Below are 19712 nucleotides of genomic sequence, written 5' to 3'. Positions count from 1 at the left end.
AAAAAACAGGTTTTCTACTTTTTATAGCATCACTGCTCACTGCCCAACCGAACTCCTGGGCAGGGACTCATGATTTTACTTTTTCCTTGTGCGGGAAGATCACTGCATTTGTCTTGTTTCCATGTTTGCCCAGCCCTGTGAGTTTTGCTTAGCAATGCAAGACGAGTATTTGAGGATAGTGTATGATTTCAAAGCTGTTACCACATGCTAAAGTGAATACTCTTTACTAACCAGGGTGTTTAAGGACATGCAGGAGGAGGGAGAGAGGGTCAGTGCAGAAATAATTGGGGAACATTAGTGATTAATAACTTCCCTGGCATTGGATGAATATTACTTTTAACATGAATTTAACAAATAATTAACAAATAATGCAAGTTTAAAAAAAACGTAAGTTAGGAATTCTAGAAAGCAGAGTCTTAAATATTACCTAGTTGATGTCATTAAGATCTATTGAATGTAAAACAAAAACAAAAACGAAAGTGAAAACTTGGTGGACAAAGATATTTTAATCGGTGGTCCCCTTGCTTATTATTATACTTTTCCTAATGCTTTTAGGTTAGAGGTATATTCTTAGGATACCAGTGATTACTTAGGATTCCCTTCCTTTAGGTTAAACCAAATTTTTATTTATCCTATTTAAGAGTACAGAACCATTGAAATGACTCTTGATAAAAATAATGATAGGTCATATTTATCGGACACTGTGTTAAGCCTGTTACAAAAATTATTTCAACTTTATTCTTACAACAATCCTAGGAGGTAATGATGATGATTATTTCTGGTTATAGATGAGGAAACTGAGGAGGCTTAAGAGATATTGAGTAGCTCATCGAGGCCATAGCTTGAACAATGGTAGCATCAGGAAGGGCACCAAGGCAGTTGGTTTCCATAGCTGAAGGTCATGGCTGCCCTACAATGCTTCTTCCCCTGGATGCATTTTATGAAGTCTAGAGATAGAGTCCATGTACTTTCAGTGGAAAATAATGGGCAGAAAATAGGAAATACTCTCCATTCTATACAAAATGGAAGAATTGTCCATGGGTGTACACTTCTAGATTTCTTTAGGCTATATGTGAGATACGTCATTTGTGTGATCAGTGAGATGAGCCTTCCTTAGATGAAGATAGTGAGACCTTGTACAAAACACCTAACATCCCTGGTCTTGCATTTCCTAGTTTATGAAATGACAGTTAGAGGCTGGGTTTGAAAGAAAGACTGCTCCTCCCACTGGGTTTTTTTATTTGGGCCCAGGGAGGGAGGGAGAACCTGAGAAAATTTGCCCATCTTCTGCCCATGCGCTTAGTCATAAACCCACCAGAAACTACTTCTTATATACCTATAGAGTTTATAGCAGTCTGTGTTGTAGAGAATGAATTTATTGGCCTTTGAGAATTTTCTTAAGTTTTAGCATTACTCAGCCACCCCACCAGCCCCTGTCATTCTCACCTGCAGTTTTTCATGACTTGTTCATTCAGCAAATAGGTTTTTGGCAAGTTGACTTAGAGCTACTTTGCACCTAATAAGAGCTCGGGAAATATTGTTGATTAAATAATGAAAATATGAAGTAAAATGAAGCTTTGAATTGCTGAACACTTAAGGAAAGTTATCCTTATTCATATTCTAGGACCAATTATTTTCATTTTTTTGGTGTGACCAACATGTCTCAGTCTAATATAGGTGCTTTGACCACGGAGTGTGTAAGGGGACCAGGAGTCATGGGACATCCTGAACTGTGTGGGTGGTGGTGGAGTGCATAATAGGGTGCCATAGGGAATCTGGGGTCTCCGTGTCCAGCTCCTAGCCAGCCAGTTTGTACAGTTAAGAAATAAGGTTAAGTTCATAAGGCTTTATGTCAACTCAATCTCCCCAGTTTAGATTCAAGGAATTCCATGTAGTAGGCCAGTGTGTCCCAGTTAAATCTCCAGTCATCAACTGTGAGAAAAAAAAAACAGAAGTTCATGTCTCTGTCTGCTCCCTCCACCCTGGTCACATTATATTCATGGTCAGAAAGGGAGCTGAGTACAGTCCAGCTAGAGTGCAGGTCCTAGAAGAAGTAAAAACTTTTCATGTTCCTACCACAATCATTTGACCCTTTAATAAACTGAATTCATGTCTCTTGTTTTTGTAGAATAAAGAGGGCACCTTGTTAGGTTTGCAGTCTTAGAGTTGCATGTTCCACTGACTGAGCCACTCAGGTGCGCCCTATTTATTTATTTATTTGGACTTGCAATCATTAATCTTTTTAATGGCATAATTTAAGATATTGTGAAGATTTGACCGTACGTACAAGTAGAGGTATGATGAGCCCCATGTACCTATCAGCCAGCTTCAATAATTATCAATGCCATAATAGTTTTATCTGCCTCTCCCAAATACACACTTTCTCATGGAATAACCTGAAACAAATACCAGGCATCATGTTAATTTCAAGTACTTCAGTACGCGTCTCAAAAAAGGACTTTTTAACATGCTACAATGCCATTATTATATTGAATGCAAATCAAATTTGTTTAATACTATCTGATTTAACTAGTCCATTTTCAGAACTCTCTGTATCTTAGATTAGAAGTTAGGTCCAATCTGACACATGATTCAATCCTCTTCTCTTTTTTCCCAGGGGTTTGGGATAGCACATGTGCTAGACGGTCAGTGCTGTATACTTGCTAAACCCACATCAGGAGGCTCACCATGTCTGCCTGTCTCATTTGTATTGAAGCTGTGAATGATTTGTGGGTTTGGGGATGGCTGCTTGATTCCTTCTTTGCAAATTTTTCAGTTGACTTTTTCTCTAATGGGTTTCCCATCCATTAGCTCTTCTGAAGTGAACCATTAGGGACTGCAAAAGGAATTCATTAGGGATTGCAAAAGGGTGATTTTCTAATTTTGTCACTTATTTGCCCCTTTTGGCTAGAACTTTCTGTATTGAAAACTTTTTTTTATTCACTAGGTGTGTTATATTACCCTGAAATCAATTTGTACTGGAAATGCTTCTGTTATTGTCCATTAATTCTCTGTTATCCGTGATGTTTGGTGCCCTAGCATTCTCCAGTGGTATCTATTTTTATTTTTTATTCCTTTTCATATATATTTGATATGTTTAAATTAATTGAGTTATTTTTTCTTTTTTTAATTATGTTCAATTAGCTGACATATACTATATCATTAGTTATTGATGTAGTGTTAAACAATTCATTAGTTGCGTATAATACCCAGTGCCCATCACCACACGTTCCCTCCTTAATATCCATCACCCTGTTATGCCATCCCCCACCCCCCTCCCTTCTGTAACCCTCACTTTGTTTCCCGGAGTCCAGAGTCTTCATGGTTTGTCTCCCTCTCTGATTTCTTCCCATTCAGTTTTCCCTCCCTTCCCCTGTGGTGCTCTGCACTATTCCTTATGTTCCACATATGAGTGAAACCATATGATAATTATCTTTCTCTGCTTGACTTATTTCACTTAGCATAATCCCCTCCAGTTCCATCCATATTGATACAAATGGTGGGTATTCATCCTTTCTGATGGCTGAGTAATATTCCATTGTATATCTGGACCACATCTTCTTTATCCATTCATCTGTTGAAGGGCATCTCAGCTCCTTCCACAGTTTGGCTATTGTGGACTTTGCTGCTATGAACATTGGGGTGCAGGTGGCCCTTCTTTTCACTACATCTGTATCTTTGGGGTAAATACCTAGTAGAGCAATTGCTGGGTCATAGGGTAGCTCTATTTTTAACGTCTTGAGGAACCTCCATACTATTTTCCAGAGTGGCTGTACCAGCTTGCATTCCCACCAACAGTGTAAGAGGGTTCCCCTTTCTCCACATCCTCGCCAACACTTGTTGTTTCCTGCCTTGTTAATTTTTGCCATTCTAACTGGTGTAAGGTGGTATCTCAATGTGGTTTTGATTTGTATTTCCCTGATGGCTAGTGATGTTGAACATTTTTTCATGTGTTTGTTAGTCATTTGTATGTCGTCTTTGGAGAAATGTCTGTTCATGTCTTCTGCCCATTTCTTGACTGGATTAGTTGTTTTTTGGGTGTTGGGTTTGAGAAGTTCTTTATATATTTTGGGTATTAGTCCTTTATCTGTAATGTCATTTGCAAATATCTTCTCCCATTCCATGGGTTGCCTCTTTGTTTTGTTGACTGTTTCCTTTGCTGTGCAAAAGGTTTTTATCTTGATGAAATCCCAAAAGTTCATTTTTGCTTTTGTTTCCCTTGCCTTTGGAGATGGGTCTTGAAAGAAGTCATAGTGGCCAATGTCGAAGAGGTTACTGCCTATGTTCTCCTCTAGGATTTGATGGGATTCTGTCTCATATTGAGGTCTTTCATCCATTTGGAGTTTATCTTTGTGTATAGTATAAGAGAATGGTCCAACTTCATTCTTCTGCATGTGGCTGTCCAATTTTCCCAGCACCATTTATTGAAGAGACTGTCTTTTTTCCATTGGATATTCTTTCCTGATTTGTCAAAGGTTAGTTGACCATAGAATTGAGGGTCTATTTCTGCGTTCTCTATTCCGTTCCATTGATCTATGTGTCTGTATTTGTGCCCGTACCATGCTGTCTTGATGATTACAGCTTTGTAATATAGCTTGAAGTCAGGCATTGTGATGCCCCCAGCTTTGGTTTTCTTTTTCAACAATCTCTTGGCAATTCGGGATCTTTTTGGTTCGATACAAATTTTAGGTTTGTTTTTTCCCACTCTGTGAAAAATGTTGATGATATTTTGATAGGGATTGCATTGAATGTGTAGATTGCTCTGGGCAGCATAGACATTTTCACAATGTCTATTATTCCAATCCATGAGCATGGAATGTTTTTCCATCTCTTGTGTCTTACTCAGTTTCTTTCGTAAGTGTTCTGTAGTTTCTAGATCCTTTACTTCTTTGGTTAGGTTTATTCCTAGGTATCTTACGGGTTTTGGTGCTATTGTAAATAGAATCGATTCCTTAATTTCTCTTTCTTCAGTCAATTGTTTGTGTATAGAAATGCAGCTGATTTCTGTGCATTGATTTTGTATCCTGCCACGTTGCTGAATTGCTGTATGAGTTCTAGTAATTTGGGGTGGAGTCGTTTGGGTTTCCACATAAAGCATGTCATCTGCAAAGAGAGAGAGTTTGACTTCTTCTTTGACAATTTGAATGCCTTTTATTTCTTTTTGTTGTCTGATTGCTGAGGCTAGGACTTCTAGTACTATGTTGAGAAATAGTGGTGAGAGTGGGCATCCCTGTCGTGTTCCTGATCTTAAGGGAAAAGCTCTCAGTTTTTCCCATTGAGAATGATATTCGCTGTGGGCTTTTCTTAGATGGCTTTTATGATATTGAGGTATGTTCCCTTTATCTCTATATTTTGAAGAGTTTTAATCAGGAAAAGATGCTGTATTTTGTCAAATGCTTTTTCTGCATCAACTGAGAGGATCATATGGTCCTTGTCTTTTCTTTTGTTAATGTGATCTATCACGTTCATTGATTTGCGAATGTTGAACCACCCTTGCATCCCAGGAATAAACCCCACCTGGTTGTGGTGAGTAATCCTTTTAATGTACATTGGCTAGGATCTTGTTGGGTATTTTGGCATCCATGTTCATCAGGGATATTGGTCTGTAATTCTCCTTTTTGATAGGGTCTTTGTCTGGTTTTGGGATCAGGGTAGTGCTGGCCTCATAGAGTGAGTTTGGAAGTTTTCCTTCTATTTCTATTTTTTGGAACAGCTTCAGTAGAATAAGTATGATTTCTTCTTTAAATGTTTGGTAGAATTCCCCTGGGAAGCCATCTGGCCCTGGACTCTTGTTTTTTTTGGGAGGTTTTTGATTACTGTTTCAATTTCGTTACTGGCTATTGGTCTTTTCAGATTGTCTATTTCTTCCTGTTTCAGTCTTGGCAGTTTTTAAGTGTCCAGGAATACATCCATTTCTTCCAGATTGCCTAGATTGTTGTCATATAGCTGTTGGTAATAAGTTCTAATAATTGCCTCTATTTCTTTGGTATTGGTCGTGATTTCTCCCCTTTCGTTCATGATTTTATTAATTTGGGTCCTTTCTCTTTTCTTTTGGATAAGTCTGGCCAGAGGTTTATCGATCTTATTAATTATTTCAAGGAACCAGCTTCTAGTTTCATTGATCTGTTCTACTGTTTTTCTGGTTTCTATTTCATTGATTTCTGCCCTAATCTTTATTATTTCTCTTCTCCTGCTTGGTTTAGGCTTTATTGTCTGTTCTTTCTCCAGATGCTTTAGGTATAAAGTTAGCTTGTGCATTTGGAATTTTTCTAATTTTTTGAGAGAGGCTTGGATGGCTATGTACTTTCCTCTTAGAACCGCCTTTGCAGTATCCCATAGGTTTTGAACTGATGTGATTTCATTTTCATTGGTTTGCATGAACTGTTTAAGTTCCTCTTTAATTTCCTGGTTGACCCATTCATTCTTTAACAGGATGCTTTTTAACCTCCCAAGTGTTTGCGTTCCTTCCACATTTTTCCTTGTGGTTGAGTTGCAGTTTCAAAGCATTGTGGTCTGAAAATATGCAGGGAATCATCTCAGTCTTTTGGTATCTGTTGAGACCTGATTGGTAACCCAGTATGTGATCTATTCTGGAGAAAGTTCCATGTGCACAGGAGAAGAATGAGTATTCTGTTGTTTTAGGATGGAATGTTCTGTATATATCTATGAAGTCCATCTGGTCCAATGTGTCCTTCAAAGCTCTTGTTTCTTTGTTGATCTGCTTAGATGATCTATCTATTGCTGTGAGTGGAGTGTTGAGGTCTTCTACTATTAATGTATTATTATCAATATGATTCTTTAATTTTGTTTAAAAGTTGGCTTATGTAGTTGGTTGCTCCCATGTGGGGGGCATATATATTTACATTTGTTAGATGTTCTTGTTTGATAGACCCTTTAAGTATGATATAGTGTCCCTCTACATCTCTTACTACAGTCTTTGGTTTAATATCTAATGTGTCTGATATGAGGATTGCTACCCAGCTTTCTTTTGATGTCTGTTGGCATGATAAATGGTTCTCCATTCCCTCACTTTCAATCTGAAAGGTCTTTGGGTTCAAAATGAGTCTCTTGTAGGCAGCATATGGATTGGTCCTGTCTTTTTTATCCAATCTGCAACCCTGTGCCATTTCATGGGAGCATTTAGGTCTTTTATGTTGAGAGTAACTTTTGAAGGATATGAATTTAGTGCCATCATCATACTGCCTGTAAGCTCTCTGTTTGTATAGATTGTCTCTGTAAATTTCTGGTCTATATTACTTTTGGGGTCTTTCTTCTTTTATAGAATCCCCCTTACTATTTCTTGCAGGGCTGGCTTGGTGGTCACATATTCTTTAAGTTTCTCCTGGTCCTGGAAGATCTTTATCTCTCCATCCATTCTGAATGACAGCCTTGCTGGATAAAGTATTCTTGGCTCCATGTTCTTCTTGTTTAGTACCCTGAGTAAGTGTTACCAGCCCTTTCTGACTTGCTTGGTCTCTGTGGACAGGTCTGATGTTATTCTGATGTTCCTCCCTCCATATGTAAGAGATCTCTTCCCCCTAGCTGCTTGCAGGATAGCTTCCTTGTCTCTACGATTTGCAAGTTTCACTGTTATATGCTGGGGTGTTAGTCCATTTTTATTGACCTTGGGAGGGGTCCTCTCTGCCTCTTGGATGTGAATACTTGTTTCCTTCCCCAGATTAGGGACGTTCACAGCTATAATAGCACGATATTAATGGCCACATGTATAGCCATGTATGTATAAAACCATCTTTTTTTTTTTTTTTTTAACAATGAAAGATGAAGGAGAGTCATTCAAGTATCTTGGAAAGAGTGTTTTAGTACAAAAGGCTCTGAGGTGAGAGTGACCTCTGTGTGTTGAGGAGGAAGAGACCAGTAGGTGAGACTGCCTTCAGGGAGAGCAGAAAGAGGTGACAGGAGTGGCGGCGGGGGCTGGGGGGGTCTTGAGTTGTGGTGAGGAGTTGGGTTTTGCTCTGAGGGTGATGGAAAGCCATGGAGGGCTGGAGTAGAGTTTGAAATTGGTCTTCCGAATGGGTTGCTTGTGTGGGGTAGAAGAAACACTGACTGGAGGCAAGGATTCAAGATCTCAGGTGAGTTATTTCCCTGGGTGTTGGTTTGATCTCCATGTGGATGTCAGAATCACTGAGAGGAGTAAGGTTGGAAAACACAGTGGTTGAGTCAGGAGGCAAGGTGGGGGGATCAGGAATGACAAGAAGTTAGTGGACGGCAGAAAGGAGAAGGATGACATGTGGTCTAGCCAGTGGCAGGACTTACAAAGATGCTGATGGTTTTGAAGGAGAATAAGTCATTTGAAAGTGCTCAGGGGATCAGAGAAGTCACTCACTCCCTTCCTACCCCCAATATATGTGGGATTTGACGCACAATATCTCCATGTAGACTGAGGGGCAGCAAGTTACTGTCCGTGCGAACAGGGGAGGTTCTCTTCAGAGAGGTTGAGGCAGGGAGTCTCAAGCTGGGGGACATTTGGCAATGTCTGGAGATGCCTAGGCTCTTACAATTGGAAGTGCAGGCATCTAGTGTGTAATGGCCAGTGATGCTGCTAACATCCTACAGTGGACAGGACCCACAGAATTATCCATCCCAAGGCATCAGTGGAGTCGTGGTTGGGAAGCCCTGGATGAAGGATTGAGGGGTATTTGTTCATCATAGAGCTAAAGGTCCAGGGGGCTTGTACTTTCCTCTCTTCCACATTATTCCATAACCCTTTCTGACAATTTTTGGCCTGATGTACACATACACATTTAATTGCTCACACTCAGTACTCTCACATATGGAAGATCCTGTCTCCCTTTCTGTCCTACACAATTTCCAAGTTACAGGAAAGTAGTACTTAGTTTTCTGGCTGTTTTCAGTCATAAGATGTGTCAGATGGGTATACTTAACAATAATTATCATTTGACAATTGAGGGATGTGGTTTCCTTGGTGTTTGTTTCCAGCTAAATGAAGGGAAACTTAAGTTCTATAGAAGAAAAATCCTGGGAGACCAAAGAATGTTGTCTAGTGACCTAAAAGAATGAAGAAAATAAAAAGGCCTCTTTTGTTCTGCTTTGTTATCCCACATATCAGAGGTAGATTTTGAAATGAGTTCTGTTGTAAAAACAAAAATAGGAAGAGGCACAAAAATTGCATGACTAATATCCTTACAGACATTTATACATTTGAAATTTAGTTGTTCTAACTGAAATACAGACCTGGTCCTGGTTTTGCAGAACCCCAAGCTAAGAATGCTTTTTACATTGTGAAAGTGATTCGAAACAAAAACGAAGAATATGCAACAGAGACCTTACATGGCCCTCAAAGCCTAAAATATTTACTGTTTGGCCCTTTATAGAAAAAGCTTGCTGATCTCTGGTATAGATGTATCTCCTTTCTAGTTCTGACCATGATATGAATGAGTCTTTGTCACAGAATCATAACATTGCATTTATTCAGAAATCCTAAAACATATTTATTGATACTTCTTATGTGTGAGAGGCCACATTTGCAGGATATATGCTGGCTGTCAGTTTATTTCAGTAAGAAGTGTAGGTATTTTTTTTTAAAGATTTTATTTTGAGAGAGATAGAGAGAGAGACAGCGCGAGTGGGGGGAGGGGCAGAGGGAGAGGGAGAAGCAGGCTCCCCGCTGAGCAAGGAGCCCAATACAACATGGGGCTCAATCCCAGGCCCCTGGGATCATGACCTGAGCCGAAGGCAGACTCTTTTTTAAAAAAATTTTATATTGTTATGTTAATCACCATACATTACATCATTAGTTTTTGATGTAGTGTTCCATGATTCATTGTTTGTGCATAACACCCAGTGCTCCATGCAGAACGTGCCCTCCTCAATACCCATCACCAGGCTAACCCATCCTCCCACCCCCCTCCCCTCTAGAACCCTCAGTTTGTTTTTCAGAGTCCATCGTCTCTCATGGTTTGTCTCCCCCTCCGATTTCCCCCCCTTCATTCTTTCCCTCCTGCTATCTTCTCCTTTTTTTTTTTCTTAACATATATTACATTATTTGTTTCAGAGGTACAGATCTGTGATTCAACAGTCTTGCACAATTCACAGGGCTCACCATAGCACATACCCTCCCTAATGTCTATTACCCAACCACCCCATCCCTCCCACCCCCCACCACTCCAGCAACCCTCAGTTTGTTTCCTGAGATTAAGAATTCCTCATATCAGTGAGGTCATATGATACATGTCTTTCTCTGATTGACTTATTTCGCTCAGCATAATACCCTCCAGTTCCATCCACATCATTGCAAAAGGCAAGATCTCATTCCTTTTGATGGCTGCATAATATTCCATTGCATATATATACCACCTCTTCTCTATCCATTCATCTGTCGATGGACATCTTGGCTCTTTCCACAGTTTGGCTACTGTGGACATTGCTGCTATAAACATCGGGGTGCATGTACCCCTTCGGATCCCTACATTTGTATCTTTGGGGTAAATACCCAGTAGTGCAATTGCTGGATCGTATGGTAGCTCTATTTTCAACCTTTTGTACTTTCCTCCTCCTCTACTTTTGAGGAACTTCCATACTGTTTTCCAGAGTGGTTGCACCAGCTTGCATTCCCACCAACAGAGTAGGAGGGTTCCCCTTTCTTCGCATCCCCGCCAACATCTGTCATTTACTGACTTGTTAATTTTAGCCATTCTTACTGGTGTGAGGTGATATCTCATTGAGGTTTTGATTTGGATTTCCCTGATGCTGAGCGATGTTGAGCACTTTTTCATGTGTCTGTTGGCCATTTGGATGTCTTCTTTGGAAAAATGTCTGTTCATGTCTTCTGCCCATTTCTTGATTGGATTCTTTGTTCTTTGGGTGTTGAGTTTCATAAGTTCTTTATAGATTTTGGATACTAGCCCTTTATCTGATATGTCATTTGCAAATATCTTCTCCCATTCTGTCGGTTGTCTTTTGGTTTTGTTGACTGTTTCTTTTGCTTTTTATCTTGATGAAGTCCCAATAGTTCATTTTTGCCCTTGCTTCCCTTGCCTTTGGCGATGTGTCTAGGAAGAAGTTGCTGCGGCTGAGGTCGAAGAGGTTGCTGCCTGTGTTCTCCTTTAGGATTTTGATGGACTCCTGTCTCACATTGAGGTCTTTCAACCATTTGGAGTCTATTTTTGTGTGTGGTGTAAGGAAATGGTCCAGTTTCATTCTTCTGCATGTGGCTGTCCAATTTTCCCAACACCATTTGTTGAAGAGACTGTCTTTTTTCCATTGGACATTCTTTCCTGCTTTGTCGAAGATTAGTTGACCATAGAGTTGAGGGTCCATTTCTAGGCTCTCTATTCTGTTCCATTGATCTATGTGTCTGTTTTTGTGCCAGTACCATACTGTCTTGATGATGACAGCTTTGTAATAGAGCTGGAAGTCCGGAATTGTGATGCCGCCAGCTTTGCTTTTCTTTTTCAACATTCCTCTGGCTATTCGGGGTCTTTTCTGGTTCCAGACAAATTTTAGGATTATTTGTTCCATATCTTTGAAAAAAGTGGATGGTATTTTGATGGGGATTGCCGAAGGCAGACTCTTAACTGACTAAGCCACCTAGGGGCCCCAAGAGGTGTAGATATTAAGCAAGTATACACATGATTAATTAAAATCACTAATTACACAAAGTACTAAGAAGGGACTTAGTACTTCCAACAAATGGAAGGGGGTGACTGGAGTCTTTTCTGGATAAGTGATTTTAATCTAAATTTGAAGAATGAGGGAGGGGCAGGAGCAGGGCAAGAACTGAGGGAGTAGTTATGGCCCTGAAAGAAGTCCTAGCGATTTTCCATTTCTTCTACCAGAGTTGACTAATGGAGAAATCAGCTAAATCAATTTCTAAAGGATAATAAATTAGAGAGCAAATAGTATCAGAAATGAATTAGGGACTTCTGGTCATTATGTTGTCACAGATGAATCTAAGGTACAGCTAGGATTGAGAACCATCACACTAGGTGGACCCAGGCCCTCTGGGGTCCTCAGCTGGTGGCCTCCTCCTATGCATCTCTTTTCCTGTCTCTTTTAGGGAAATAAAAACTGAAGTTTGCACCTACCCTAGAGCTATGGTTCTGAGGAGTATGTGAGAAAATTTTGAGCCTGTCACGTTCCTCTTCAGGGTGATGAATTGGCTGGCCAACTCTTTCCTCAGGGGTTAGGGCCTTTGCCTGCCTCCTGTCTCCTCATTCCCTGCCCCTCCCCATTGCCATGCCAGAGACTGAATATCAGTCACTGACATTTCTTAGCCCACTTGGTGGTTGGTAACTGCTCCCTCAGAGAGCCATCAGTAGGGTAAACAAAGAGAGGAAGAAGGGCTACCAATGAAATCCAAAAGGTTGGGCACTTCTTCAGGTGGAAAATGTATAGTCCATCCTGTGATCATCCTCTTTTGGGGCAGGACATGTTTTGGGGGTTGGGAGAGCAAACTAGAGCTGCCTTTTCCCATATGGAAACTCAGGCCTCAGACTGCAGATTTTCTCTGTGATTGAGAAGCACCTCAGTAGCCTTGGCAACAGTGATGCTCACGGGTTGTGTTTTCCAGGCCTCACTCCTCCGGGAGGGTTCTGAGCCAGGTGACTTGCCGGTGCTCCTTCCTAATGATTGTTTCATCTGCAGGGCGAACTCTGTTGGAGAAGCTATTCAGCCAGCAGGAGAACGGGCCTCCAGAAGAAGCAGAGAAGTTTTGCTCCCGGATCATTGCCATGGGTCTTCTACTTCCTTTCAGTGACTGCTTCAGGGAACCGTGTGATCGAAATGCCCAATCAAGTTCAGCTCCGTTTGATGTAAGTAGGAACATTGACTTCAGTCTGTGAGGCAGATTGCAGTCGAAATAGCAGCTGTGATATGTGTCTGCCCAATCACCCTACAATTTAAAAACCGACATGTGATGCAAGCCACCATCCTCCCCTCAGCCACTCAGCAACTCAGCATGTCTGTTTCTATGCTTTCCTTCTTGACTAGAGCAATCTGAAGTATATTGGCCAAACCTCCTTTTCTTAACAGATGGCCACTTTGGACAGTTTTCTAGCCTGCTTTAATCAGTGATGATTTTAAAGTGGCTCGAGTCAGGACTACTGACTTTGCTGGTCGAGGACATTACTTCAGAAGCAGTACCATAGGGCCAGAGCTTTGTTCCCAGTGGGCTGCAGGTTTCCATGGATGCCTAGAACACTATTTCAGTGCGTTCTTAGCTCATCTGTGTACTAACCATTGGTATGAAGCAGCATTGTCCGCTTTCTCCCCAGCTCCCATTCACCAGGGGAATTAATACTGCAGGACAGTAATCCAAAAGGCATATTCGTAATTCCTAATGAGTATCAGGACGGCTGGATTATTGTTTTCAAGCCAGGGTATTGCTAATCTTTCTCAGGTATGTGGTACATGTGTGACATGGTAGTTGTGTCGAGTATGCATCTAAAACCCAGATATATCAGAATTCTCCTATATGATTTTCTCATAAGAAAATTGAAGGTTTAATTGGCTCACTTGTGTGGAGCCCAGATATTTGTGAGGCAGAGTAATGGGTTCTCATCCATATGGGTTAGTTACAGTTGTCTTTGCTTCCAACTATATATATCCTTCTATGCCTTCAGTGTATATGCTATTGACCAATGAATGAGATAATAGTGAGTTTTGAAAGACAATGAAAATGAACCCTGACTGAGATCAAGACGTGAGAGTAAATAATAAAATGTCTATATGTCCTGTATTTCTTCTTTCTCTTCTTCATGCATTATAACCTATGTTCTTCCTTGATTCTCCCTTCAGTATTAAGAAAATTAATCATGTAAAATATTGTGAGATCTTCTTGATACTTTCCATGTGAAAGGAGATTCCTCAGGATGTGCTGTGACTTATGAAAGTTCCTTCTTAAGATCTTTTTATTTATTCAATTATTTTTTTAAATGACATATAGCTAATTACTGCTAGGTAGATCTTTTTTTCTATAGGGAGAATTGGATAATTTAAATTTTTTCCTCCCCCCCCCCTTTTTTTGGTGAGAGGTGTGTGTTATTATAGAGACAGAATCTGGGGACAGTGGTGGCTAAAAGTCTTGTAGAGCTGTGTTCTAGAAAATATATCAATTTACCAGTTGGATTTAAAATCAACATGGTACAGAGAAAGGCAAACCCTAGCCATGTCTAAAGCTTACCTTTTGACTGAAACTATTCCCGAGCTGACTGCATTTTCTTCTCTTAAAGTTTAGAAGTAAACAGTCTTATCATTCAAAAAATGTGAAATTGGAATAAACTGAAAAGAATAGGGTAATTCTCTACCTTCTTCTTTTTTTTTTAATCACTGAACTGGCTGCCTCTTATTTCCCGCCTCCTCTCCATCCTTGTGTTAGAGAGTAGTAATTCCTCCCATCATTGTCTATTTGGAGGACAGTTGAGTGTGGCATGCAGAGGGAAAAGCAAACAAAAAATACAATCCCTTAATATGGTGGTGAGTAATTTCCTTATAATGGGGAATTTGTTTCCCCCAACTTTATGCGATTGCATTTTCTCCTTACTTTATTTGTTGGCTCTGTAATACATCTTTACTCCCCCTGCCAAACTAAACCCAAAACAAATATGAAATTAAAGGCACTCTAGTAAGAAATGTTATTCCATATACTTAAACAGCAGGTCAGTCACAGAACTGTGCATTTGCTATATGCACAGTCAAGGATTTTCTTCAAAACTCAGGTGAGGTGGCAATACAAGGAGTTATGTAGACTGAGATATTAGTGGAGGAATGGGGAGAAATGCACTTATCTGTGTGGAGAGAAGTTTCTGATAATTAGTCTCTCTGCTGATTTCCAGAAAATTGGTGTTGGGAGGATTTCTAACCAACAATTCTCTTGAGGACAGTTGCCTTCGAGACATAACACCATGTGGGAATAAACTCATCACTGGCACTCTTCCCACCCCCAAATTTGTTCCCTAAGAGCATCTGATTCCCTCCCCCTTCTCCTCTCTCCATTTATACACATAATTAAAGCAATAAAGAGTTTTGATGTAGGGTCTTACTGATATGGTTTATAGATTAGACTTCTTCATTCAACCCTTCTTAGTCCCATGTTATATTATACATTTTTAGGGCCTAACATTTTGCTTTAGAAATGCTATAGAAAATATGAAAGGACTGACATTTTCTCTTCATCTTTTAATTTGGTTAAAATTTTGAGAACCCTAAAAGGCAAAGAGCTTTGAATGATAAGTTAATTCATTCACAAATGCTTACCAAATACATTCTATAGGCAGTGGTTTAGACTCCGGAGATACATTAGTGAGGAAGAGAAATAAGATTTCTTTCTTTCTTTCTTTTTTTTTTTGAGAAATAAGACTTCTGTTCTCCTGAAATTTAGATCCTTATCACAGTGGGGAGAGACCCATAAAAAACAAAATCCAAAAACCAACAACAAAAAACTGAAACTAGAGCAACAACAAATAAAAGCATAGGTCATGAATTTACATCAGGTTCTAATAAATGCTATAAAGGAAATAAACCCTAGTAATATGATACGGTCAATGAGGGTGGAGTAGGGTGAATGTAAAGGAAGCCTCACTAAGGACCTATGATGGGAGGTCTGAGGGAAGGTCATTCTAGGAAGCTCACCTGGCAAGTACAAAGGGTCTGCGGAGAGCATAGGCATGACCTAAGCAAAGCACAGTCTTAGTGCCTATGAAGCTGAAATTTCATGAGTCGAGGGCAGAAAGGACGTGGGGTCGGAACGTGCAGGGTCTTGAAAGCCATGGAAGGAAAACTTTTTTTTTTTTTTAAATTAGGAGCTTTTTGAAGGTTTTGTGCAGGGGAAGAATGTATTTTACGTGGATCACAGCCTGGTCTCTGGATAATGGAGTAGAGGGGGCAGAAGTAGACGCAGAAACACCAGCTGGGCTATTGCAGTAGTTGAGTCAGGGATGGTGGTGAGGGAGTTAGAGATGAGTCCTTAGGTATGGGATGGATTCTGGAGGCACAGCTGGTGGGACTTCTGCTGGGTTAGACATGGGGGCAATGGAAAAAGGAAGTGAAATATAACTTCTTGGTTTTTTATTTTAAGGAGCTGGGTGGAGGGTTGTGTGATTAATTGAGATGAAGAAGACAGGTCCGGTTTAGGAGGAAAATGTTGTAAGGCCAGAACTAGTGCTTGTTATATACTTTGCTTGAATAAAATTCTGTTAATTTAGAAGGCTAATACCGAGCATGTAAACTGACAAACATAAACTTTTGCTTTTTGCTGGTGGAATGATGTTGACTTTATCAGCCAATCAAAGTTAGGGCCATGATACTCAAAGATATTTCAGCCATCAGAAGGGCTGGGAGCCCTTTGCATAGCCATGTCTTCATAACAGAAATGAAGACTGAGCTCCTTTAAGGGCCTAATAGCATTGTCCATTACCTTTTTCTATTTCCATTACTAATCTGGGGACCCAGAAGCTATCACCTTACTTCTTATTCTCTGAGAGTAGCCTCACATTTGCCTTTTTTGTTTCTTTTTGTTTTGTATCTCAGAATTCTTTTTTTTTTTTTTTTTTAAAGATTTTATTTATTTATTCATGAGAGACAGAGCGAGAGAGAAAGGCAGAGGGAGAAGCAGGCTCCCAAGGAGCAGGGAGCCCGATGCGGGACTCGATCCCAGGACCCTGAGATCATGACCTGAGCCGGAGGCAGATGCTTAACCATCTGAGCCACCCAGGTGCCCTGTATCTCAGAATTCTAAACTAGATCATTTCTTTCTTTTTTTTAAAGATTTTATTTATTTATTTGAGAGAAAGAGAGAGAACAAGCCGTGGGGAGGGGCAGAAGGAGAGAGAGAGAGAGAAGCAGATTCCCTGCTGAGCAGGAAGCCCAGTGTGGGGCTCGATCCCAGGACCCCGGGATCATGACCTGAGCCGAAGGCAGATGCTTAACCGACTGAGCCACCCAGGCAACCCTAAGCTAGATAATTTCTAACAAGGGAAAACACATGCTAATACAACTGCTTAGTAGATTGTCTTGTTTAATTGTAGGTCATGGTATTTTTTTTTTTGTGGTGAGGAAAGACTTTTTTTCTTTGTGGAGTGTTATAGTCATTTCTCAAGTGTGAGAAAAAATATCTCTCCTGAAAATGTTTACTGTAAATCCTTAGAAATAGCAAAACCTTCACTATTATGACACACATTATTATGATACACACAGTTGACCCTTGAACAACATGGGGATTAGGGATGCCAACCCCCTACACAGTTAAAAATCGACATATAACTTTTGACTTCTCCCAAATTTAACTCCTAATGGCCTACTGTTGATTGGAAGCCCTACCAATAACATAACAGTTGATTAACACATTTTGTTAAATGTATTACATACTGTGTTCTTATGATAAAATAAGGTAAAGAAAAGGAAATGTTATTAAGAAAATCATAAGGAAGGTAAATACATTTACTGTACTATAAAAAATCCACATATAAGTGAACCCACCTAGTTCAAACCTTAGTTTTTCAAGAATCAACTATAATTTGCAGTTTTGGGCCCCTGCCTTGCTACCTGTGGACGAGATAAGCCAGTCCTCAGCTTATGGCTGACCACAGGCCCAGGCTCATTGCCTGTTAGGTGTAGATGGAGGTCATTTTGCAAGAATAGGTCCAGTAATATAGTCCCTTAAGATTCCTTTCCTTGGGGCGCCTGGGTGGCTCAGTCAGTTAAATGGCTGCCTTCGGCTCAGGTCATGATCTCAGGGTCCTGGGATCGAGTCCCACATCGGGCTCCCAGCTCGGCGGGGAATCTGATTCTCCCTCTGCCCTCCTCCTTGCTCGTGCTGTCTCTCATGCTCTCTCTCCCAAATAAATAAATAAAAATCTTTTTTCTTTAAAGATTTTATTTATTTATTTGACAGACCAAGAGAGACAGTGAGAGAGGAAACACAAGCAGGGGGAGTGGGAGAGGGAGAAGCAGGCTTCCCGCCAGCAGGAAGCCCGATGCGGGGCTCGATCCCAGGACCCTGGGATCATGACCTGAGCCGAAGGCAGACGCTTAACTGACTGAGCCACCCAGGTTCCCCAATAAATAAAAATCTTAAAAAAAAGTTAAAAAAAGATTTTTATTTATTTGAGAGAGAGAGGGAGAGAGAGAGAGAGAGAGAGAGCATGGGTGGAGGGAGCTGCAGAGGGAGAGGGACAATCAGACTTTCTGCTGAGCAGGGAGCCTGACTTGGGCTTGATCCCAGGACCCTGAGATCGTGACCTGAGCCCAAGTCAGATGCTTAACCAACTCAGCCACTGAGGTGCCCCTTCTTTTGAATACTTTTATTCATATTAGATTTTTCTGAGTCGTATTCATCAGCGGCTGTTTTCCAGCAAATTACAGTTATCTCACATAATTGTTGATTATCCGTTAGCAAGCTCTTTTAGGAGGATTTCTTCAATCATCACTGTGTCAGATATCACAGTATCTCTTTACAACACAAAAAATATAGCCCAAAGATTTTGGCTGGAATAGATGATTATACCTACTTAATCCTTTAGAATTGATTTTATTTATTTATTTATTTGTTTATTTATTTGTTTTTAAAGATTTATGTATTTATTTGAGAGAGTGAGAAAGAGAGAGCATGGGGGGAGGGGCAGTGGGAGAGAGAGTCTCAAGCAGACTCCGTGCTAAGTGCAGAACCCCATGCAGGACTCGATCCACAACCCCGAGATCACAACCTGAGCAGAAACCAAGAGTGGGCCGGTGAACCTACTGTGCCACCCAAGCGCTCCAAGAACTGATTTTAATAGTCTTTGTAGTAGAATATTTTTGGATACTGAGCTTTTTTGGGTTTGGCAGATTTTGCTAATTTTGCCAAATATGTAGTATTTAGTAATCCCTATGTTTACCAGATGGGTGGACGTTTCTTGCTATGTATGTAAATGGACGTATGTTTAGATGACTGTATTAGTGACGCTAGAAGTAAAGGGAAGGAAGACATAAAAATTTAGGCTGAAAAGGAATAAAGGAAACACAATCCTGAACCTGTTGGAAAAATAATTCATTGATCAAAACCAGTAGTGGTCTCTACCAGAAAACTAATGAAATGTACTCTGCTCACTGTCACCAGAAGCCAGAATTGAAGACTTAAGTGAATAAATAGAAATGATCATTTGTATTTGAATCCAGTTTTTTTCAGAGTAGGAAGATGCTTTGATGCTATTTAGTGAAACCCACACACATCTTTTACTGAGAAGCAGTAAAAGCCAACACATCTTTCAGCTCTAGGAGAATGTACACACGCGCACACACACACACTTATATAACACACATATATTATTAATTTACTTTTATTTTGAAACATTGTTTCAAACATAAAGGTTTTATTTTGAAACATTTAAATTATTTTAGCTGAACATTTCTTTTCTTTGCAGACTTCTCTCTAATCTCAACATCGGAGTCAGGAGTAAAATAGATTTCATTTACCGAAATTCATTTTGTAGCCACACTTTACATCTATTCCATACTCAGAAAATCATTGCCTAAACTCATAAGAAGCAGGGTGACAATAGTAGGTTGAAACTATAATCTTTTCCCTCAGTTTTATTCAGTTTAGTTTTTGTTTGTTGGTTTAATTTTAAGGACTTAAAATGTGTCTAAGGTACTCTATTCACCTGGTTAAAGAACAGCTCTGCTCCTCACCCTGGCCCCTCCCACTCCAGTCCTACTCCTGTCTGGTTCTCCTTGTTCTTGTTCTTCTGGTTTTGACT

At 40.2% G+C, this 19712-nt stretch overlaps 1 protein-coding gene across 1 annotated transcript in view; it reads left to right on the top strand.

The window, feature by feature from the left end:
* The window catches only part of FMN2 (formin 2), a 372324-nt gene that overhangs the window by 22073 nt on the left and 330539 nt on the right, over positions 1–19712 (top strand). The window contains exon 2 of the mRNA XM_036076720.2: positions 12625–12791. Within this exon, the coding sequence (XP_035932613.2) occupies positions 12625–12791 (167 nt within the window). The remainder of the gene's footprint in view (positions 1–12624; positions 12792–19712) is intronic.

The sequence above is a fragment of the Halichoerus grypus genome, chromosome 7 (genome assembly GCF_964656455.1).
Source record: "Halichoerus grypus chromosome 7, mHalGry1.hap1.1, whole genome shotgun sequence".
Classification (NCBI taxonomy): domain Eukaryota; kingdom Metazoa; phylum Chordata; class Mammalia; order Carnivora; family Phocidae; genus Halichoerus; species Halichoerus grypus.
The sequence above is the reverse complement of the archived record's forward strand: the minus strand, read 5'-3'. Positions and strand labels throughout refer to the sequence as shown.